Raw genomic sequence first — 24053 nt, 5'->3', positions numbered from 1 at the left:
CCACCAACACTGAAGTCACTGGATTGTGTCCTCCTTGTAACTGAGTTTGGAATAAATAATTTTCAGAGTCTTGAGCCAGAAGCTGGCTTTGCAGTCTCCTCCTCTGAATAGAGCTGAGGGTGGGGGTGACCTGGGGAGGGTTGGCCATCATATCTCTGCTTCCTTGTGAACTGCGAGAACAGGTGACCTGCCCCTAGAGGCTGCTTGGTGCAAGGAGGGTAGGCAGAGCGAAACAATGATTGTGGTTCATGTGAAGATTTTCATAATGACCAAGAAATGCCCACCCTTCCACCCCACGCAGACTTCATGTAAAACAGGGGAGGGGAAGCTTGATTTCTAGGTGAGCTGAAGTAGATGAGCAAACATTTCAGACTCTCAGTTGGGTAATCATAGCAGCAACAAATGTCTCCTTCCCACCTGATATTAAATTATGTTGTATCTTCACTCACCTCACAACATAACTCCCATGATTGCAGGATGATATTCAAGCACTACCAGCAAGTCCTGGCCTTGGCGTTTGCCATGAATAAGATCCACAAAGACACAATTCTCCCCCCCAACCACACCCTTGGCTTTCGCATCTGTGACCACAGCAACATCGCAAGATGGATCCACTTGAACAGCCTGTCTCTGCTCTCCACATGGGGACAAATGTCTCCTAATTATAAATGTGACAAGCAAGATGAGCTGCTCTCCGTTATTGGGGGTCTCAATTCCAAATCTTCAAGGGAGATTGCTTCCTTAATGGGCACCTTCAAGATCCCGCAGGTGAGGGTATTCATTTGGAGAGAGATGTGGGGGATCTGCAGAACTCAGGAACTGTGAGGTGGAGAGGCCAATCTCTGAAACCAGTTTCCCCCATGCAGTGGGTGTGTTGCCTTGATTTTGGATGGGAGGAGTAGGAGGCCTTCTGACTTTGGTTAACCTGCCCCGAGATAGCCTTGGTCATATCCAGGAATCTCAGGGGGCTATTGTTTGACTGTTCCCACTCAGCAATGGGTCTGTTACTTAAGAAAAACTTTGGATTGGGAGTAAAAATGGAGTCTTGCAATACCTTAAAGATTCACAAACAAACCTCCTGCTAAAGGAGGATAAGGAGATTGCAGAGAAGCTGCATGAATTCTTTTCATCTGTCTTCACTGCAGAAGATATAGGACAGATACCTGTGCCTGAACGGATGTTGTCAAGAAAGGAGTCTGAGGAATTGAGAGAAATAGTGGTGACCAGAGATGAAGTTCTCAATCTTATTGATAAATTGAAAGCAAATAAATTCACTGGGCCCAGATGGAATCCATCCTAGAGTTCTCAAAGAATTGAAATATGAAATTGCTCATTTTTTAGCCAAAGTATGCAACATGTCCCTAAGATCAGCATTTGTACCAGAGGACTCGACGATGGCCAATGTAACACCAATTTTTAAAATGGGATCCAGGGGCAATCCGGGAAATCTCAGGCAGTTAGCTAAACGTTTATTCTGGGTAAATTGGTTGAAAGCATTATGAAAGATAAAATTAGCAAGCCTCTAGAAGGATAAGCCCTGCTGGAAAAGAATCAGCATGGCTTCTGCAATGGTAAGTCCTGTCTCAGTAACCTTTTAGAGTTCTTTGAGAGTTTCAATAGACATGTAGACAAGAGTGACCCATTAGACATTGTCTGCATGTACTTCCAAAAAGCTTTTGACAAAGTAGGGATGGGGGAGAATTTCTCCCCAAAACTTTGGGGGGCCAAGTGCCAACGTATTCGGCCCCCCGAAGTAGTTTCAGGGAGAAATTCTCTGCACCCCCCCCGGGATGGAACTTACCTTTCACGAATGTCCCTCCCGGCGGCGGGTCCCAGCAGCGGTTCGGCAGGTCTTCGACAGGGGCAGGGGTGGCAGTCGGTCTTTCGACCTGCTGCCGCCACCGCCATTCCAATAAAAGTAAAAAAAAAAAAACGCCCCCGTGATAGGCTACGTGACGATTAATGTAGCCTATCATGGCTAGATTTGCAAAGTCTTTGCAAAATCTTGCAAAGATTACGTAGACTATAGCAAAAATAAGGGCAACGCAAATAGCGTTGCCCTTATTTTCGTCACAGTCTGCGTAAAGATTTACGTAGACCACAGCGACCAAATAAGGAATGCGAATGGCGGCTCCCTATGGGGGCCGCCATTTGCATATACGCTTTTTTTTTTTTTTAAGTCACCTGTGATAGGCTACGTGACGATTAACGTAGCCTATCACGGCTGACTTTGCAAATGTAGGCTACGTGAATCGTAGGGCGGGGCGTTTTTTTAAACGGGGGCGTTTTTTTTTTTAACTTTTGAGTTCGCGGCCGGGCGAGGCGAGGCGCCTCCTCCCCGGCCTGAATTTCAGCCGGGCGAGGCGGGAAGCCTCCCCCCCGGCCTGAATTTCGGCCGGGCGAGGAGGGAAGCCTCCCCCCCCCGGCCTGAACTTCGGGGGGAGCAGCGAAGCGCCGCCCCCCCACCGCGAAGCAAGCTGCGAGACCAGGTAAGTGACTTTTGTGCACCCCTATGACAAAGTCCCTCATCAAAGACTCCTGAGCAAACTTAGTGGTCATGGAAGAAGAGGGCGACTCTTCTTATGGATCAGTAACTCGTTTAATAACAGGAAGCAAAGAACAGGAGTAAATGGTGAATTCTGCCAATGGAGGGATGTAAATAGTGGGGTCCCACAAGGTTCTGTACTGGGACCAATGCTCTTCGACATGTTCATAAATGGTCTGGAATGAGTAGTGTGCAGTGCAGTGTCCATCCCTGCTGATGACAGCAAATTATTTAGGGTGGTTAAAACAAAGGGATTGTGAGGAGCTCAAAAAGGGTCTCTCCAAACTGGGAGAATGGGCATCCAAACGGCAAATGAGGTTCAATGTAGGCAAATGCAAAGTGATGCACACAGGGATAAAAAATCCCAACTTCAAATATAACCTGATGGGATCTGAGCTGGTGGTGACTGAACATGGAAACGGTTTTGGGGTTGTGGTGGTCAGCTTGATGAAAATGTCAACCCAGTGTGTGGCCGCTGTAAAAAAGGCAAACTCCATGTCTGGCATATTTGGACAAGGAACTGAGAATAAAACTGCCAATAAAGGATATTGTAGAGCTGGGGAAAGTGCAGAAAAGGGCAACTAAGATGATCAAGGGGCTGGAGCATCTCCCCCTGTCCCCCATGAGGGAAGGATACAACATCTGAGATTGTTTAGCTTGGAAAAAAAGGAGAGTAAGGGGAGACATGACAGTGGTGTACAAAATTATGCATGGTGTGGAGAACATGGAGAGGGAGCTATTTTTCTGCCTCTCTCAAAATATTAGAAACTGGGGTCATCCCATGAAGCTGGTTGGTTGGAGACTCATGACAGAGAAAAGGAAGACCTTTTCGCAGAGTGTATAGTGAAACTATGGAATTCGCTACCACAACATGTAGTGATGGCCACCAACTTGGATGGCTTTAAAAGGGGGTTAGATGAATTCCTGGAGGAAAAGGCTCTCAATGGCTCATAGTCCTGATGGCTATGTGCTACGTCCAGAACCAGAGGCAGTATGCCTAAGTAGACCTGTTGCTGGGAAACATGGACAGGACGGTGCTGTTGCACTTCTGTCCTCCTGGAGGCTTCCCAGTTGACAGCTAGTTGGCCACTGTGGGTAAGGAATGGTGGGCTTGATGGACCCTTGGTGTGATGCAGCATGGCTCTTCTTCTGTACGTGTCTTCTTGAACAAGGTGATACAAGACTCCTTGATTTTGCTGCAGTCAGTTAATGCATTTCATTAATTCCTCCAGTGATTGTGAGAACCTGAACCCACAACAATATTAAATTTGTCAGTGATTTATGCTTTGGGACACATTTCCATATAAAAGAGCTTCTGTTTCAGCCCCACATCTTGGGATGAAAACGAAAAGTGTTCCGAGTAGAGGAACATATGAGGTTTCTGATTAAGACCCACTACCATTATGTCTCATTTTCCATTTTGTGTGTCCTAATGGATTTTGACACATAATGGAACTGTTTGACCAAACTATCATATTTGGGTAGGGACCCTAAATCCCCACCACACTTACAAAGAGACCTATTGCTTCAGTATAGCGACATGGGCCTCTTCAGGACAATGGCTAGAAACTGTGCCAAGGTTACCTCCAGGGCAGCCCTGACTTTTGGGTTGATATCCACAGTGTGTGTGGGGGGGAACCTTAAAGAGAGCTAAATTTCATATTAGATGTCCATGTTTCAAGTGGATGTCTTCCTTCTGGAGAGCACTTAATGCATCTGAAGCTGGCTGTAGCAGTCCATGGAAGATTATGCCATTAAAAATGTGTCAGTCTTGAAAGGAGCACAAAATTCACTGCACTAGACTCACAAGAAAATCCTTCTTTCAGCTCGGTTATGGTTTGGCTGACCCTGTTCAGGGAGTAAAAACAGAATTTCCTTCCTTCTTCCGGATTGATACTAACGAAGTTGCTCAATATGTGGGCCTTGTCCAGCTGCTCCTGCATTTCCATTGGAACTGGATTGGGCTGGTTGCCTTGACTCAGGAGACAGGTGAAAATTTCATCCAGACACTGACACCAATGCTCAAGAAGAAGGACATCTGTGTGGCCTTCACTGACATGTTCGACCCAACAAACCCTCTCCTTGTACAACAAGCATATCTTGGATCTATTCCTAGTGCTTGGTTTGAACCCCAAGTGATTATTGTCTATGGGGACACCAGCGTTGTACTCATATTAAAAGCGTTCTTGGCTTTTCATGAAGAAAAGACCAGGATCCCATTTAGGAAGGTTTGGATCATGACAGCCCATTGGGAAACTTCTGCGGAAGGGCAAAATTTATACAAGGCCAAAGATTTCCATGGTGCTTTGCACTTCAGAGTCCACAGGAAGGATGTGCCAGAATTCACACATTTTCTCCGGGCCTTAAATCCACACCAACCACAAGGAGATGTATTTCTCCAACAATGGTGGAGACTCACATTTAACTGTGACTTTCTGAAATCAGGAGAAATTTCTCCGTGGGGATGGAGGAACTGCACTGGGGAGGAGAAGGTACAGGACCTGCAGAGCCATATCCTTGCAATGCCCATGTCCAGTTACAGCTACAGTATCTACAATGCTGTCTATTCCATTGCACACACGTTACATGCTGTGTCCTCATCTGGATCCAAACATGCATTGATAGGGGGAGGCAAGAGGCTGCTGAATCTTCAGCCCTGGCAGGTAACGTCCTCGTTGAGAGTTGGCAATCTTATAATAAGTTCCTTGGTGGTTTCTCGGTGGTCTGATCCTGGAAGCAAAGGTTGAGCCTAGGAGAAGGGTTTTTTGTCCAATCTAAAGGTCCCAATAAAGACATTCCCCATAGATATTCTTTCATGGCCATCATGTCCCTTAAAGAACACTAGGAAGTGAATAAAAAGCAGTGGAGACCAATGGTGCTTCTGTGATAATCATGTATTTAAAACTGTGGCTACTGAGGAGGATGAATCAAGCAAGCTGTCACCCCAAATACACAGTATTCTTCTCCCCACCCCTCATGTCCAGGACCCAAAAACAGGCAACTTCTCTGCCTCCCCTCCCCATGTTCATTGTTGCCAGGCAGCATCAGGACACCTCAGGTATTGTTCGCCTTGATGGCACCACCCTACTACTTCTGGTACACACACAAAGATAGGAACATGGCTTGTAGGAAGTAGACAACAAAGAAAACTGGTCAAACCACTGGGCAGGCATATTTGAGCAATTGCCCAATGAAGCCATCTAAATGCACCTTCAGTGTTCATCAGAACAATGGAGTAAAGACAAGAAGAAGTCTCTAACTTGATGGCAGTCACAGAATGTCAGAAGACACCAGAACTCACTCACAATTACCCTGTTTATAATTCTCTCCTCTATTTCAGATTCTTGCCTCTTTGAGGAATGTCCGGTTTAACAACAGTGCTGGAGATGAAGTCTCTTTCTTTAAAAAGGGAGAGAGATACGATATTGTGAATGTGATTTTCTTCCCAAATGAATCTTTAGCTCACACCAAAGTTGGACAGGTGGATCCGGAAGCTCCGCCTGACCAAGACTTCACCATTCACACTGATGCAATCATGTGGGCTACAGAGGTGGGTTTGAAGTGAATGTCAAGAGGGCCATAAAGAATGCTGCAGTTCTATGGCTTGAGAATGGATGGCACCATTCTAGATGAGAACAAAGACCTATTGAGTGCAGAAAGGGGTCCTTGTCCAGTGAGAAAGAACCATCTTTGCATGCAAATTCCCAGTTTGAGTCCTTGGCATCTCTAGGTATGGCTGCAAAAAGGCCCCAGTCTTAAAGCTTGGAGAGCGACTTCCACTCAGTGCAGACAATAGTGGGTGAGGTATAGGGATGTACAAATCCGTTACCTTGTGGTCCATGGGGGGGGTGTGCCGGGGGGGGAAGCGATCCGTTCCTCCCCCACTGGAATTCTTGTCAGCTGCCCCACTCTGCATTGACTCCAGGGAGCCGCCGGTCAGCTCCAAAACAAAAGCAGGGACTTTGGAGCTGGGACGCAAACATACCGTTTGTGTCCCTGTTTTTTCACACAATAGGCTACGTAAGATGTACATAGCCTATCACGTCAAATAGCAGGGACGCAAGTAGTGTAGTGGACCCCTCACTGGGGTCTGTGGAGGATTTCCCCAGCATGCCTAGAGAGGCAGAGAAAGGGTCTGATGCAGTAGGAGGCAGCTTCATGTTTTTGCATCTGTATGAGCATGTATATCTCCATCAGCTTCCATTACGATGATTCTAAGGAACCTGCAGAAATCCAGAAAAGATTCAGACTTTCTCAACTGGTGATCCTATCCACTGTGTATTGGGAATCTCTGTTGAGTAACTCTGTCTTATTTTGGTGCAACATCCCTTGCATGTAAAACCTCAACTATTTCTGTCTCCCCTCTTAGGTGCCTCCGGCTGCGAGGTGTGTGGAACGGTGCTCTCCAGGGCACCAGAGAAAAGTTCCAGAGGGGAAGCCAGTTTGCTGCTACAGATGTGATTGTTGCCCAGAAGGGACAATTTCTAACCAGACAGGTATCTCAAGAATTGAGAGCCTTGATCAATTGCAGACCATACCAGGGTTAGCATGGGAAGATCATGCGCAATGAGAAGACACGGCCATTTAACCTATGAACAGTTTCTCCATAAAAACCATTGGGGATTGCATAACTCGGTGGTTTACTCTTTTGCAGACTATTCACAATTTCCTGAAGTCACCTTCTATTTAAATAATAAAGAATAATAATATCCTTAAATACCTGCCTTGGCTCACCTTTCTATGCATAGTGTTTTCAACAGCATGTTTCCAATCTTGGTTTTTTGGGCACTAGACATGAAGCTGAGCGGTGATTAGTTGTTGAAGCAATGGGAGCATGATACTCCAATGTCAAGGAAACTGCTGTTTAATCTATATGGATTCCTGTCAGCTATTTCCCAGCCTCTGCACCAACACATGTCCTCTGAAGAAAGTGTGTCATCTGAAGCAAATGCCGTATTTGTTTTTACTTATTAATTAATTAATTAATTAATCAATTAATTAATATATTTGCCCATTTGGAAGGCACTGCACATGAAAGGCTGTGGTGATGTTCTTACCCTTAACAGTTTTCAATTTCTAGTTACACACTTCAGGTTTTTCTTCTTGCAGAATATGGAACATGGGTCTGCTAGTGTGGGCTATCCTACACAGGTGAAAATGAGTGTTTTATTCCCCTCCTGACTCTGCTCTTATGCAATATGTTGTTGAAACGGAAAGAGAAAATATGAAAAGGGAAGCTGGACGCTTATATGGATAGTAAGCTAGGGAACTGACATTTCCGTCTCCTTCTTTGTGGCCTGCACTGTCTGTACAAAAAGAACATCTATGTCATGTTTGAGATACTTTTGCTCATTCCAGATGCAGATCACTGTGACCCATGCCCAGAAGATCAATATCCAAACAGCAACCAGGACCACTGTTTCCCCAAGAAGACCCACTTCCTTTCCTATCAGGAGACACTGGGGTTCATTTTAGCTTCTCTGGCTCTTTTCCTCTCTCTCATTACATCTGTAGTGTTGGCCACCTTCATTCTACACCGTGACACGCCCATCGTCAAAGCCAACAACCGAGACCTCACCTATGTCCTCCTCCTTTCTCTCCTGCTCTGTTTCTTCTGCTGCTTTCTGTTCATCGGTCGCCCCACAAAGGTCATGTGTCTTCTACGTCAAACTGCTTTTGGCATCATTTTCTCCGTTGCCATTTCTTCTGTGCTTGCAAAAACTGTCACAGTGGTTCTGGCCTTCATGGCCACCAAGCCAGGAAACATGGCCAGAAGATTCTTGGGGAGACAACTACCAAACTCCATTGTCTTGGCCTGTCCCCTCACCCAAGCTATTATCTGTGCTTATTGGCTGGTGACCTCCCCCCCATTCCCAATCTTGGACTTTCATTCCCTGGCTGGAGAAATCATCGTCGAATGTAATGAAGGGTCTGCCACTATGTTTTACACTGTCCTGGGTTACATGGGTTTTCTGGCTGTCATCAGCTTCATGGTGGCTTTCCTAGCCAGAAAACTGCCTGACGCCTTCAACGAAGCCAAGTTTATCACCTTCAGCATGCTGGTGTTTTGCAGTGTTTGGGTCTCCTTTGTGCCCACCTACCTGAGCACTAACGGGAAGTCCATGGTGGCTGTGGAGGTCTTCTCCATCTTGGCCTCTGGGGCTGGTCTCCTGGCTTGCATCTTCCTCCCCAAAAGCTACATTATAGTCTTGAGGCCCAGTCTCAACTGTAAAGATCATGTAATCAGGAGAAGGATTACATCTTCTATCACTTTGTCTATCACTTTGTGTCTATCACTTTGAAACATGCCCCGCTACTCTAGTTTCCTGTCAAGTACTCATGTAAGAAGGCCAATAAAATTGTTAAATGTGCTGACTTATTCCTTAAGCTACAGGATCCTTTCGACACTTGGCTTTTGCTCTTTCCCAGTCTACTGGAAGTGGATTTAAGGTTGTCTGTATGGCATTATATTGCTCCTAGATATCTTTCAACCATATAATTTTTTTAAAAATGACGCCATCACACTATCAGGAATTCGTGTTACATATCATGCATTATAGGTACAACAGAGAGTTGCAGTATGGTTCAGGGTTAGGCTCACTTCTGAGATACTCTAAATTGTATGGATCTCACTTCCCCTACAAGGAGAACTTTCTTCTCTCCTCCATGCCATTCTCAGTTCTCCTCACTGGATTGGTCTTTGGGAGGATATCATTTCATTTTATTGGCCACTGTTGAGGCATTTGAAACTTGAGTTCCTTCAAAGAGGAAACATGGTGGGATATAAATAAAAATATAAAAATGAATAAAATACATTGTTCTCATGTTTCAGTACTTCTCCAAGCCTGTTTCCTTCCATAGTGCTCATACTTCTCCCTTGTTTCTCAGAAGCCCCATTGTGGCTTGGTTGTCGTTGGCACTTGCCCCCTGAGCTCACTTTTAGACGGAGCTATACTAGCAGCAAGAACTCATTATGTTCAGTCATGAAGAATGTCACTGACATCCATATATGCAGAGCTGGAATGTAAAATGTATGAATATGTTTGAGGCAGGCTGGTAAAAATAATTTTATTCTGAGCTTTTAGATACTGATTATTCGTTTTTCTTGTGTTTTCAGTTTTTACTCATTATTGATATTGATAATTGTCTTAACATTTTAGAAACTTTGTTTTCCACGCTAGTTGTATCATTTTACATTTCTAGCTTGACAGATAACTTGTCTTATTTTTAAATGAGAAAATCTAAACGAATCAGTCATCCTGGAGATCATGATGTCTTGCCCACCTCCAATCAGAGTAAGATTGTACATTCTTTTTCACCACTGGAGAATAAGCTTCGAACTAGGGATGTACAAAAATCACTTACCTGTTCGCGGATTATGTTTATGGTGGGGGGGAGGCGTTCTGTCCCTCCCCCTGAAATCCTGGATGGGGGGGGAGGCGCTCCGTACCTCCCCCCCGGAATCCTCCACGGTCGGCTGTGCTCTGCGGCAGCTCCGAGGAGCAGCCAGCCAGGCCCAGCCAGCCCACAGCCCACCGCAGCCAGATTTCCGGCTGCAGAGGGCTCTGTGGAAAAAAAAAATCTGTGGAAGCAAATGGCGGCGGCTACGGCTGCCGCCATTTGCGTTCCTTATTTTTGACATCTTAATCTACATAAATATTTACGTAGACTAAGACGGCAAAAATAAGGGGAACACAAATAGCGTAGCGGCCGTAGCCTCCGCCATTTGCATACGCTTTTTTTTTTTACCCAGATGTTTTAGGCTACATAAAAACTTACATAGCCTATCACGTGTGTGTAAAAAGCCCCCAAAATCCTGCAAATGGCGGCAGCGGCAGCGGGTCAGAAGACCCGCTGCCACAGCTGCCGCCGCTGAAGCCGCCTCCATAGCCGCCACTGCCCGGAAGATCCGCAACAGGTAAGTCTCATCCCGGGGGGATCCACGGGGGGTGGAGGGGTGGCAGGCCATTCCACCACTGATTTCGGGGGGCCAAATGCACTGGCATTCGGCCTCCCCGAGATCCGTGGCAGAATTCTCTGCCATCCCTACTTCGAATGTTAGTTGTTCATCAAGATCTGCCTTCTACTAGGCACTCTCCAAGCCCTTCAGTTGACATTCAAGACCAGGAGACCTTTCAGTCCTCCAAGGAGCTAGTTAATTTGAAGATGTCAACTGGTTTTGCTCCAAACCCCCCCTCAGCCCTCTGCTTTGTTGCTACCAAAGCAACCAAGCCCTGAAGACTGGCAGGCCTTTAGATATTTAAATTTAAATGAATTTTGTTCTCCTGAAACAACTGCTATCCATCTATGTAGCACAGCATTAATGAAGGCTGAAGTGGATTTAGTCACTCAGGATCAGGGAGATAACTCCTTGTCAGTAGGTCCTAACAGTAGGCAGATACAAGCAGCAATTAACATACTGCCCCCCCAAGAGAATATATATTTTAAAAGGAAGATCCATTGTATGGGATCAAATGGGGCACTTGCCTCCTCTAGTGATAGATTAGAGTTGATGTCTCCAACATAAGGCTGTGCTGTAAATGATTTACAATCTGTGTTTTTTTATTGGATGACAATGCATTGTGAATTGGCAAATTAATCTCTTTTTGAGGAGCTTTCTCTCAGGGATTGTGAAGGATTGCTGGTTTCACCCCAACAACCCAGCATGGTAGACCAGGTCCAACACGGCCACCAGATTCCCCTAAATTAACCCAGGTTCTCCCTTCCCGGCCAATAGGCACTGTAGTCAGCACTGAAGTTATTCAGGACACACCACACCAACTGGAAGTTGGGTAAAAATGTTTTTGGGGGAAGGAACAAAGAGGTAGGGAGAGGGAGAGGTGGTCAGTTGTCCAAGAAATTACAAGCAAGGTACAAAACTCTAAGCGAAACCAGAAACGCCAAACACCAAGGCACACATTTCAAGAGCAAAACAGTAAAGCTAGATGGGCTATCCAACACTAGGGATGGGAGAGAATTTCTCCCTGAAACTTTGGGGGGCCAAGCGCCAACGCATTCGGTCCTCCGAAGGTTGTTCGGGGAGAACTTCTCCGCCCCCCCGCCCACCGCCCCCCCCCCGGATGGGACTTACCTTTCATGAATGTCCCTCCCGGCGACGGGTCCCAGCGGCGGTTCGGCAGATCTTCGTCAGGGGCGGGGGCGGCAGGCGGTCTTTTGACCGGCTGCCGCCGCCGCCATTACAAGCATTACAAGCAAAGTAAATTACAACTTTGCCATTACAAGCAAAGTAAAAAAAACAAAACAAAAACGCCCCTGTGATAGGCTACATAACGATTAATGTAGCCTATCACGGCTAGATTTGCAAATAGCGTTGCCCTTATTTTCGCCGTAGTCTACGTAAATCTTTACGTAGACTACAGGGACCAAATAAGGAATGCGAATGGCGGCTCCCTATGGGGGCCGCCATTTGCGTACGCGCTTTTTTTTTTTCAAAGTCACTCGTGATAGGCTACGTGACGATTAACATAGCCTATCATGGCTGATTTTGGAGATCTAGCCGTGATAGGCTACGTTAATCATTACGTAGCCTATCACAGGGGCGTTTTTTTTTTCTTTTGAAGTTCGCGGCCGGGGAGACGGGGCACTTCTCCCCGGCCTGAATTTCGGCCAGGCGAGTAGGGACGCCTCCCCCCCCCGGCCTGAACTTCGGGGGGAGCAGCGAAGCACCTCCCCCCCACCGCAAAGCAAGTTGCGAGACCAGGTAAGTGACTTTCGTGCACCCCTATCCAACACATATGAAAGTATGGGCCTCCAAGGATCGCCATTGATCAGCAGCTAGGGATGTTAGAGAATTCCGCCATGGATCTCGGTGAGGCCGAATGCCAGTACATTCGGCCCCCTGAAATCCATGGCAGAATGAAGCCTCCGCAGCCCCCAATCCACAAAAGGCGTGCGGGACGTTGCTCCCACCCCAAGAAAGGCGCGCAAAATGGAGCACTTACCTGCTGCCGTCTGCGCTGACTTGCGAATGGTGACCACCCTGCAGCCGCCATTCGTTTCTTCATCAAAGCTGTGATAGGCTACGTAAATACTTATGTAGCCTATCACGGCTAATGCAGGGACGGCTTTTGCGTCCCTGCGGAGGCCGTGTTTAGGGATGTATGAAAGTCACTTACCATTTCGCAGGATTTTTCGTGGTGGGGGAGAGGTGCTCCGTCCCTCCCCCCGGAATCCTGCCCGGCTAGCTCCACTCTGCGGGGATTCCGTGGAGCCGCCGGCTGGCTCCGCCCACAGCCGGACATCCGGCCACTGGGCAGCATGGACGCAAATGGCGGCGACCGTAGCTGCCACGATTTGCATCCCCTGTATTTCACCTTGATAGGCTACGTAAATATTTACGTAGCCTATCACGGCAAAGTAAAAAAAACACCGTGTATGCAAAGGGCGGCGGCTATGGCGGCCACCATTTGCATTCCCCATTTTTCACCGTTCTAGCTTACATAAATAAATACGTAATATTTACATATTACGAAGAAAAAAAAGGGAACGCCAATAGCGTAGTGGGCTTACTATGTAGTGGGCATAGTAATGGCTTACGTAAATATTTACGTAGGATAGTACAGCAAAAAAATAGGGAACGCAAATGGCGGCCACCATAGCTGTTGCCATTTGCATACATGGTGTTGTGGGGGGTTTTACTTGGCTTGCCGTGATAGGCTCCATAAATACTTACGTAGCCTATCACGGCAAACACCAGGATGCAAATGGCGGCCGCGGCAGCCGGCTGAAAGACCAGCCACAGCTGCCGGAGCTGCCACTGTCCAGAACATCCGCCCCAGGTAAGCTTCGTCCCGGGGGGAATCTGCGGGGGCGCGGGGCGTGGCAAGCCGTTCCGCCATGGATTTCAGGGGGCTGAATGCTAGTGCATTTGGCCTCACTGAAATCCATGGCAGAATTCTCCGCCATCCCTAGCTGTGATAGGCTACGTAAGAATTTACGTAGCCTATCACGGCAAGCAAAACAACAACAACAACAACCACGTACGCAAATGGGGCAGCTACGGCGGCCGCCATTTGCATTCCCTTTTTTTTGCCATCTTAGCCTATGTAAATATTTACGTATGCTATTATGGTGGAAATAAGGGGACTGCAAATAGCATAGTGGGCGCTATTTGCATTACCTTTTTTTCACCGTAACAGCTTACGTAAATATTTACGTACGCTAAAACAGTGAAAAATAGGGAACGCAAATGGCGGCTTCCGCAGCTGCTGCCATTTGCGTACGCGGTTTGTTTGTTTTTTGCTTGCCATGATAGGCTACATAAATTCTTACGTAGCCTATCAGGGCAGCCTGGCTGGACGCAAATTGCGGCTGCTACGGCGGCTGCCATTTGTGTCTGAAGCAGCCTGTCCGTGGCTGGAACTCTGGCTGCGGACAGCCCTGGCCGGCTGCTCTGTGGAGCTGCTGCGGAGCGGATCAAGCTGGACAGGATTCCGGGTGGAGGGATGAAGCGCCTCCCCTCCCCATTGAGAATTCTGGGGGGAGGGACAGAGTGCCTCCCCCCCACACCATGAAGCAGATCCGCGAAATGGTGAGTTTCATACATCCCTACCAGCAGCACACCCGAGTACCGTCAGGGACAAGGAGAGACACCCGCCCCTTCTCTAGCCCCCCTTTATCGCCCAGCCCTAGCAATCCAAGGCAAGTTCGAGGCACCCGGTCCAAACCCAGGCCCGGGACACCCCACTCCACCCTACAAAGATGTTGCATCTTCCCACCAGGCACGGCTGTTATCATTTTCTCATCTAGCCGGGCAAATCGTGGCCTTGAGCTGCAGGCTGAGACACAGCTGAAAACAACCAACCTCCAGGGGGCTGCTGCATATGGGACCACCCCAGCAACCCTCATGGCTCCTACTCTATTAACTCATTCTTGACAGGGATCATTGCTGGTGTAATTTATAGAGTTGCACGTATTTGTCGAAAGTGTCATTTATTTCAATTCTACGTGTTTGGTCATCGCTTGTAGCCATTTTGGACTTTCTTAGATAGTTTCAAAAGAAACACTTATGTCAGAAATAAAACTTCTGGAAATGAAACACAAAAGAACAAGTGGGGCATAAAATTACTGTCTTCTTTCAGAAAAAGGAATGGAACGTAAAGCCCTTGAAGTAGGTAAGATTTCGACATCACTCCTTTGCCTTCAACAAAAATACTTTGTATTTGGGGATAGAAGCTCTAAATTGCTAGCCTATGAGCTGAAATGCCACAACCTAAGAAATGTTATTTGCTCAATTAAAGACAATCAAAATTCATTGGTTTGTGGAACTATACAGATCAGTAATGAATTTGTGCAATTTTATTCAGAACTGTATTCTAACCCAGATCCTGATGTCACTAAGGGTGCAATCCTATGGCCACTAGACAGCGGCTAGGTGGCCAGGGATATGTTGGCTCCCGGGAACTGACCTCTGAGCCCACACTCCAAGGCAGTGTGGAGTTACAACATCTGGGATTGTTTATCTTTGAAAAGAAGGCAAGTGAGGGGAGAAAGGATAGAGGTGTACACAATGATGCCTGGGGTGGAGAAAGTGGATAGGGTGGCATTTTCTCCATCTCTCATAATACTAGAACCTGGGGTCATCCCATGAAGATGAACAGTGGGAGCCTCAGGAGAGATAAAAGGAAGGACTTCCTCACCCGGTGCATAGTTAAACTGTGGAACTCACTTCCGCATCATGCAGTGATGTCCACCAATTGGCATGGCTTTAAGAGGGGATTGGACACATTCCTGGAGGAGAAGGCTATTACTAGCTAGCAGTCCTGATGCCTGTATGCTGCCTTCAGTATCATAGAGACGATGTGTCTGTATGCCCGTTGTGGGAAACCTGGGCAGGAGGTGCTCTTGCACTCATGTCCTGCCTGTGAGTTTCCCACGAGCATCTGGTTTGCAGCTCTGGGAACAGAATGCTGGATGAGATGGACCCTTAGTCTGATTCAGCAGGACTCTTCTTAGGTTGCTATGACCAAACTATTTTTTTATGGGGAGGGCCAGAAAGCCCCCAATACATTTCTAGTATTTAGACACAAGAGCCCAGTCACTGGAATGCTATGAAATACTTTCAGGTTACATGCATGGTCACCCTGAGTTTTGGGGTGATATCCACACCTGGGGGGAGACTTAACAACATCACAGTGCTTCATTTTATATTTAGATATGTATTTTTAAAATGTCCATCTTTCTTCTGGGTAGCAATTTATGCATCCATGGTCAGCTTTAGTAGTCCATGGAAGCTCATGCCATTAAAACTGTGCTAGATGCCAAAACATTCTGCTACAACAGACTCATAGCAAATTCCTTCCTTCAGCTCGGTTATGGCTTTTTGGACCCTGCTCAGGGAGGGGAAGGGCCATTCCCTGCCTTCTATTGGCCTGATTCCAGTGAAATTCCTCAGTATGTGGGCTTAGTCCGGCTGCTCCTGTATTTCCACTGGAACTGGATTGGGCTCCTTGCTCCCGAGGGTGACAGTTCTGAACATTTCATCCAGACACTGACCCCAATGCTCAAGCAGAATGACATCTGTGTGGCCATCTCTGAAATGTTCAATCCAACAGACAAACTTTATCGGCTTCAGATACAAAGTGGATCTATTCCTAGTTCTTGGTTTGAGCCCCAAGTGATGATTTTCTTTGGGGACTCCAGTGTTATAGCACAATTAACAGTCTTGTTGAGGTATCATGAAAAAAAGAGCAGGACCCCATTTAGGAAGGTCTGGATCATGACATCCTACTGGGAAATGGCTGCGGCAGGAGCCCCCTCAGGTGGGGGGTATCTAAAAATCTTCTATGGTGCTTTGCACTTCAAAGTCCACACAAGGGATGTGCCAGAATTCAAGCATTTTCTAGGGGCGTTAGATCCACTCCGGCCGCAAGGAGTTGTCCTTCTCTGTTTCTGGTGGGAAAAGCCATTTAACTGTCAGTTTCTGAAATCAGGCCAAACCTCTCCACGAGGAGAGAGAAACTGCACTGGGAAGGAGAAGGCAGAGGACCTGCCACATAACATGTTCAAAATGAGCATGACAAGCCACAGCTACAGGATCTACAATGGTGTTTATTCTGTGGCACACGCGTTGCATGCTGTGTCTGGATCCAAACGTGGACTGACGGGGGGAGGCAGGAGGCTCCTGGACATCCCGCCGTGCAGGTAACATCCTCCTTCACCCTGGGCAAGCGTATGAAAGCACCTCAGTTGTTTCTCAGTGGTCTGATCCTGGAAGCAAATGGGGGGCCTGGGAGAAGGGCTGCTAGCCTTTCTTATGGTCTGAAGAAGGACATGTCCCCATGAAAATGCTTCCATGGCCATCCTTTCCATTAAAGAGCACTGGAAAGTGAGTCCGGGATAGAGGAGATTCATGGTGCTTCCAGAATAATTTTACAGTTGCAACTATGAACAGTGAGGAGGGAGGGAGGCTGTGAGGCTCCAGCCTGACAAATAGTTCTTATCCGTAAAGTGGCATCGTTCCCCAGCACACCCCTGAGAAGCAAACAGCAGGCAGCTCCCTCCCCATCTATGATCCATCTTGACAGCCAGCTGAAGAACCCCAGATGTTGCTCTCTTTGCTGCCATGGGTAAACCCCTCCAGCTCCCACTCGAATATTGGAGGGAGTGTTGTAGCAAGTAGGCACCAGCCAAAAAAGCCCAAACCATTTCACAAGCATAGCCAAGCAGATATGCCAAAATAAGATGCATCATAGGCATTAATTTACTAATGGAGTGCAGGAAAAAAACCAGTCTCCTAACCTAATGGCAGTTACAGAGTGTTAGAAGATGCCAGAACTCATTCACAATTTCCCCCATTTTCTAAGTGTCTCTTGCTTTTCAGATTCTTGCCTCTTTGAGGAGCATCCACTTTAACAACAGCGCTGGAGATGAAATGTCTTTCATTGAAAATGGCAAGAGATGGGATATCTTGAACTGGATCTTCTTCCCAAATGGATCTTTTTATTCTGTGAAAGTTGGGGGAGTGGACTCAGGGGCTCCCCCAGGCCAAGACTTCACCATTCACCCTGAGGCGATTACGTGGGCGACAGAGGTGGGGTTGAAGGGAATTTTCCGGGGTCCCCCTTACACCTCAGTTGGAACATGAACGTGGCATGACAGCAGCACCGAGCTCAGACAGAGCTGCAGGACGAGGTCGCTTTCCCTGTGCAGAGATAGTTATAGAGCTCCGTCTCTCTCTCTGTCTGCACTGAGGGGGAAAGTGGATGGGACGAACTCTCTGATATAATAGGAAAGGGAAGGGATTTGCGGGATGGAGGCTCCCTGTCCCCTTAGCCTCATCAGGATACAGCTGGAACTGGCATTAGAATTGGTGTCTCCCAGAGGAGCCTCTTTTATGATGGTGCTGAGGGATTCGGCCCTCCTGTTGGGGATATTACAACCTCTTCTGCAAGTTAAAGGAAGGGGGCAGTTCAGCATTTAGCTAGTTAAAGCATCGACATAGCTGGCCTTAGGACTCTATAGCCCCCAGTGGCCTCCTGTTTCTTCCTCCCCTACCCCCCACCTTTCTCCGTTGTTGGGAGTGCACCTGGCTTGCGCTCTCTCCTGCCTGAAACCAGAGCAATTGACTGAACAATCTCTTGTTTTGAAACTGGAAGCTGTGCATTCGTTATATGCAAGATGACGTGTGAGCAAAGCTGTTCTATTTCTTAACTAAAGGAAGAGTATGGCCGCTATACATGTGAATGTAGGACTGGCAAATCCACGTTCTGCTTTGCCTCTCTCTGCTAAACTGCCTTTCTAATAAGAGGCAGCGATACCACGTATTTCCGATCACCTTGCAATCCCCTCCATCATGCAATGGGAGTCTCTGTTGAGTAGCTGCATTCAGTGCACTTGTTGCCAGGTGGAAATCCTCCACTGTTTGCCTTTTTCATTTCAGGAGGTGCTCGTCGTGAGGTGTGTGGAGCGGTGCTCTCCAGGGCACCGGAGAAGACTTCCAGAGAGGAAGCTGGTTTGCTGCTACAGATGTGACCGTTGTCCAGAAGGGACAATTTCTAACTCCACAGGTACCCCTGACTTTGAGAGCCATATGAAAGCACAGACCATACTGGGCTAAGAGTTAAGTGGGGACAGGGGGAAGGTCATGGATGAGGGGACGTGTGCCATTTGCCTTAGGAATTTTTTTTGTATAAATACCATTTATAAATACCGCCGGGACCTGCCGCCGAGAGGGACATTCGGTCATGGTAAGTCCCATCCCGGGGGGGGGGGGGGCTGGCGGAGAATTTCCTCACCAATTTCAGGGGGCCGAATGCGTTGGCATTCGGTCTCCCAGAGATTCGGGGAGAAATTCTCCGCCACCCCTAGCTAGCAATGGCTACCAGTCTGGAGGGCTATGTGCTACCTTCAGAACCAGAGGCAGTGAACCTATTTACACCAGTGGCTGGGAACATTGGCGGGAGGGTTCTGTTGCACTCCTGTCCTTTTTGTGAGTTCCTGGTCGACAGCTGGATGGCCACTATGTGAACAGAATTCTGGACTAGATGAACCCTTGGTCTGATTCAACATGGCTCTTCTTTTGTTCTTATGGTCTTATCTCACTTCTTTGTCCTCCAAAATGTGAACAAGAGTTTAATCCCTTTTCTTGAATAGATTGACTGGTTTCAAACACCTTGGGGTTTTGAGATGGAAGTTGTTGTTGTTGTCCAGTCGTTAAATCGTTTCCGACTCTTCGTGACCCCACGGACCATAGCACACCAGGCCTTGCTGTCCTCCACTCTCTCCCAGAGTGTTCTCAAGTTCGTATTCATTGCAGAGGTGATGCTATCTAGCCATCTCATCCTCTGCCATCCCCTTCTCCTTTTGCCTTCAGTCTTTCCCAGAATCAGGGTCTTTTCCAGGGAGTTTTCCGTTCGCATTAGGTGGCCAAAATATTTGAACTTCAGCTTCAGTATCTGTCCTTCCAATGAGCAGTCAGGGTTGAGTTCCTTAAGGATTGTCTTATTGGACCTCCTTGCAGTCCAGGGGACTCGTAAGAGTCTTCTCCAGCACCACAGTTCGAAACCATCAATTCTTCAGCGCTCAGCCTTCCTTATAGTCCAGCTCTCACAGCCATACGTTGGTCCTGGGGAAATCATAGCTTTGATTATACGGATCTTTGTCGGCAAGGTGATGTCTCTGCTTCTTACTATGCTGTCTAGGTTTGCCATAGCTTTCCTCCCAAGGAGCAAGCATCTTTTAATTTCATGGCTACAGTCACCATCTGCGGTGATCTTGGAGCCCAAGAAAATAAAATCTGTCACTGCTTCCATTTCTTCCCCTTCTATATGCCAGGAAGTGATGGGGTCAGACGTCACGATCTTAGTTTTTGTAATGTTGAGTTTCAGACCAGCTTTTGCACTCTCCACTTTCACCCTCAACAAGAGGCTCTTGAGATCCTCTTCGCTTTCTGCCATTAGGGTGGTATCGTCTGCGTATCTGAGGTTGTTGATAATTCTCCCGCCAATCTTAATTCCAACCTGTGATTCATCCAACCCGGTGTTTCTCATGATGTACTCTGCATATAAGTTAAATAAGCAGGGCAACAATGTGCAGCCTTGTCGTACTCCTTCCCCCATTTTGAACCACTCAGTTGTTCCATGTCTGGTTCTTACTGTTGCTTCTTGACCCCCATACAGGTTTCTCAAGAGACAGGTAAGGTGGTCTCGTACTCCATCTCTAGGGATGTACGAAAGTCACTTACCTGGTCTTGCAGCTTGCTTCGCGGTGGGGGGGAGGCGCTTCACTTCTCCCCCCGAAGTTCAGGCCAGGGGGGAGGCTTCCCACCTCGCCCGGCTGAAATTCAGGCCGGGGGGGAGGCTTCCTGCCTTGCCCGGCCGAAATTCAGGCCGGGGGGAGGCTTCCCGCCTCGCCCAGCTGATATTCACGCTGGGGAGAAGCGCCCCGTCTCCCCGGCCGTGAACTTGAAAAGAAAAGAAAAAAAAAAGCCCCGTGATAGGCTACGTAACGATTTACGTAGCCTATCACGGCTAGATCTGCAAAGTCAGCCGTGATAGGCTACATTAATCGTCACGTACCCTATCACGGGTGACTTTGAAAAAAAAAAAAAGCACGTACGCAAATGGCGGCCCCCATAGGGAGCTGCCATTTGCGTTCCTTATTTGGTCCCTGTAGTCTACGTAAAGATTTACGTAGACTACGGCGAAAATAACGGCAACGCTATTTGCGTTATGGGAGGGACATTCGCAGGAGGTAAGTCCCATCCCGGGGGGGGCGGGGGGCAGGGGGGCAGGGGGGGTGGAGAATTTCATCAACAATTTCAGGGGGCTGAATGCGTTGGCATTCGGCCTCCCAGAGATTCGGGGAGAAATTCTCCGCCATCCCTATAATCCTGTATAGTTCCTCTGTGTATTCTTTCCACCTCTTCTTAATCTCATCTGCCTCTGTTAGGTCCCTGCCTTCTTTGTCCTTTATCATGCCTGTCTTTGCACAAAATGTTCCCTTGAGATCTCCGATTTTCTTGAAGAGATCTCTAGTCTTTCCCATTCTATTGTTTTCTTCGATTTCTTTGCATTGTTCATTTAAGAAGGCCTTCTTGTCTCTCCTTGCTGTTCTCTGGAATTCTGCATTCAGTTGGATATATCTTCCCCTTTCTCCCTTGCTTTTTACTTCCCTTCTTTCCTCAGCTACTTGTAAAGCCTCATCAGACAGCCACTTGGCTTTCTTGCTTTCCTTTTTTGGGGGGATGGATTGAGTTGCTGCTTCCTGAACAACGTTACGGACCTCCGTCCATAGTTCCTCAGGCACTCTGCCTATCAGGTCTAATCCCCTAAATCTATTCATCACCTCCACTGTATATTCATAAGGGATATGATTGAGGTCATACCTGAACGGTTTAGTGGTTTTCCCGATGTTCTTCAATTTAAGCCGAAATTTTGCGATAAGAAGCTCATGATCTGAGCCACAGCCAGCTCCAGGTCTTGTTTTTACTGACTGTATAGAGCTTCTCCCTCTTTGGCTGCAAAGGACATAATCAATCTGATTTCGATATTGACCATCTGGTGATGTCCATGTGTAGAGTTGCCTCTTGTGCTGTTGGAAAAGAGTGTTTGCTATGATCAGTGTGTTCTCTTGGCAAAACTCTATTAGCCTTTGTCCTGCTTCATTTTGTACACCAAGGCCATGCTTGCCTGTTATCCTGGTGATTTCTTGACTTCCTACGTTAGCATTCCAATCCCCTCTGATGAAGAGGACATCTCTTTTTGGTGTTAGTTCTAGAAGGTGTTGTAGGTCTTCATAGAACCGATCAACCTCAGCTTCTTCAGCCTCAGTGGTTGGGGCATAGAATTGAATTACAAATGGTTGGGGCATAGAATTGAATGTTTACGTAGCCTATCATGTTTTGTTGTTGTTGTTGTTGTTGTTTTTTACTGGAAATGGCGGTGGCAGCAGCCGGTCGGAAGACTGGCCATTGCAGACACTGCCGCCGAACCGCCGCCGGAGCCGCCAGGGACATTCGCACAAGGTAAGTCCCGTCCTGGGGGGGGCGGGGGGCAGACCGTTTTGCCACCAATTTTGTGGGGTTGAATCCGCTGGCATTCGGCCTTCCCGAGATTCATGGCGAAATTCTCTGACATCACTAGGTGCTTGCAGATGGATTGCCTTATCATCTGCTCCAGAATTTTCCCAGGGAATGATGTCAGACTGACTGGTCTGTAGTTCCCAGGTTCCTCCTTTTCACCCTTTTTTAAGATAGGGCAACATTAGCCCTCCTCCAGTCATCTGGCCATTCACCTGTCCTACATGATTGCTCAAAGAGAATAGACAGCGGTTCTGAGAGTTCTTCTGCCAGTTCTTTTATGACTCTAGGATGCAGTTCATCTGACCCTGGAGATTCGAAGTCATTCCAAGTCATTAGGTGTTCCTTGACCATATTCCTATCGATCTCACGCTGCAATCCTGCCCCTTCAGCCTGTACTTTGCCTTTGTCAGGGCGGCCATAGACCCTCTTCTGGGAGAAGACTGAGCCAAAGTAGGAATTGATCACCTCTGCCTTTTCTTTGTCATCTGTGGGGATGTTGGAGAAATCCACCATGGACTCCAGTGAGGAGCGCAGATAAGGTTTTCCTGGGGAGACTTCTGTGCCGCTCTCATCGCCGCGAATTCTGTCCCTTCTCCAAGAGTGCCCCTGTGTACTGTACGAGGTAGCTGTGTCTCCTCCTCACTGCCTTCCCCAGAGTTTTCTGGGTGTTATTCCCCTGCACATGAGGGGTGTGTTTCCCTGCCCTCCCTGCGACTGTCGAGGCATGCCCGTGGTTTTGAAAACAATGCAGGCTGAGCCGGCTGGTCTTGCATTACGGGGATTGTGTGCTGAATGGCTGATCAGGCTGCGGATGACACATCACGTATCTGGGCACATGGCACTGGGGGATGGCATTTTCCCTGGCGCCTGAGTCAGGGCAGCTTCCCCCACTTCTCCTCCCCTGGAAAAGGCTGCAAAGCCCACCTGCTCTTCTGTCTTGTGACCCCGCCTAGGCAGTGGGCTCGGTCTCACTTTCGCGGTCCGCCATGAGAGGCCCCAGCCACTAATGGGTGGGGGCTGCAGCTGCGTGGAAGGGGCTCCAAATCCGGCCCATGACATGCTGCTGCCCTGTGATGCCCCCCTGCACCGTGACAACTATGTTGGCCAGTCCGTGCTTTGATATTTACTTCCCTCTGTTCTTTTCTTAATCTCCTACAATGCAGAGCGCTGGGTGACCCTCGACCACAGGGAGATCCCACCACTACCGCTCTAAATCCTGATGTGTGTCATTCTTGGAAAGATCTGCTGCATCAGGCCCCCCTTCTTTCAACCATCCGCACCAACAGAGGATGGCGTCAAGTAGCAAGGGACGGGGGCATCGTGGAGGTGCACAGAGATGGTGGACTTGCTGGACATTTGGGGGGAGCAGAAGATCCAGGAGCAGCTTTGTAGCAGCCACAGGCACCTGGACTTCTTTGAGGAGATCTCCAGGCAGGTGACTGAGCAGGGCCACCACCATAGCACCATTGAGTGCAGAGGAAAGACCAATTCCATGCGCCAGGAGTACAGGAGGGTGGTTAACCATAACTCCAGGTCAGGGAACAATGCTACAACCTGCCCATATTATGCGGAGCTCCACAGCATTCTCCGGGGGGATTCCACCGTTTGTCCTAAGCCTGTGGCCAGAAGTTTGCTAATCAGACGTGGCACTGTGTGCGTGGATTCCCTGGAGACAGGCCCTCAGGGAGGACCACCGTCAGAGATGTCCAAGGGATTGCAGGAAGAGGGGAATCACCTTCCCTTGGAGGTGTGTGATGTGGGTAGGTGCTGGGGTGGTGTGCACAGAGCATTGGCAGTCCTCCAGGGGCATGCCCACATAAACCGCTCCGCACGGTCCTGGGGTAGCCACACGCATGCAGCCCCGCAACCTACAACCTTAGGCTGCACCATCGGTCACCCTGGACTGAACCCACCCGCATACTTGACATCACCGCCTGGTTGAGGGTTGGGGAGATGTCAGGGGGC

General features: G+C 48.1%; 1 protein-coding gene across 1 annotated transcript; it reads left to right on the top strand.

Annotated features, from left to right (window-relative positions):
- Positions 1-651: 651 nt before the first annotated feature.
- LOC146340953 (vomeronasal type-2 receptor 26-like) lies at positions 652-23208 on the top strand. The gene is made up of 4 exons (XM_084807282.1): positions 652-768; positions 7864-8784; positions 18447-18534; positions 23042-23208. The coding sequence occupies exons 1-4, from the start codon at positions 652-654 to the stop codon at positions 23206-23208; spliced, it is 1293 nt and encodes a 430-aa protein (XP_084663408.1).
- Positions 23209-24053: the final 845 nt, after the last annotated feature.

The sequence above is a fragment of the Heloderma suspectum genome, chromosome 6 (assembly GCF_057233095.1).
Source record: "Heloderma suspectum isolate Gila_16-S chromosome 6, 16-S_ref, whole genome shotgun sequence".
Taxonomy (NCBI): Eukaryota; Metazoa; Chordata; class Lepidosauria; order Squamata; family Helodermatidae; genus Heloderma; species Heloderma suspectum.
This window is presented reverse-complemented; position numbering and strand designations above follow the sequence as displayed.

Coding starts and splice junctions, on each gene's coding strand:
- LOC146340953 (XM_084807282.1), top strand. CDS start 652: ATGTCTCCTAATTATAAATGTGACAAGCAAGATGAGCTGCTCTCCGTT. Junction 769..7,863: donor GCACCTTCAAGATCCCGCAG/GTGAGGGTATTC, acceptor CTGTACAAAAAG/AACATCTATGTCATGTTTGA. Junction 18,535..23,041: donor GCTGGTTTGCTGCTACAGAT/GTGACCGTTGTC, acceptor GACCCCGCCTAG/GCAGTGGGCTCGGTCTCACT.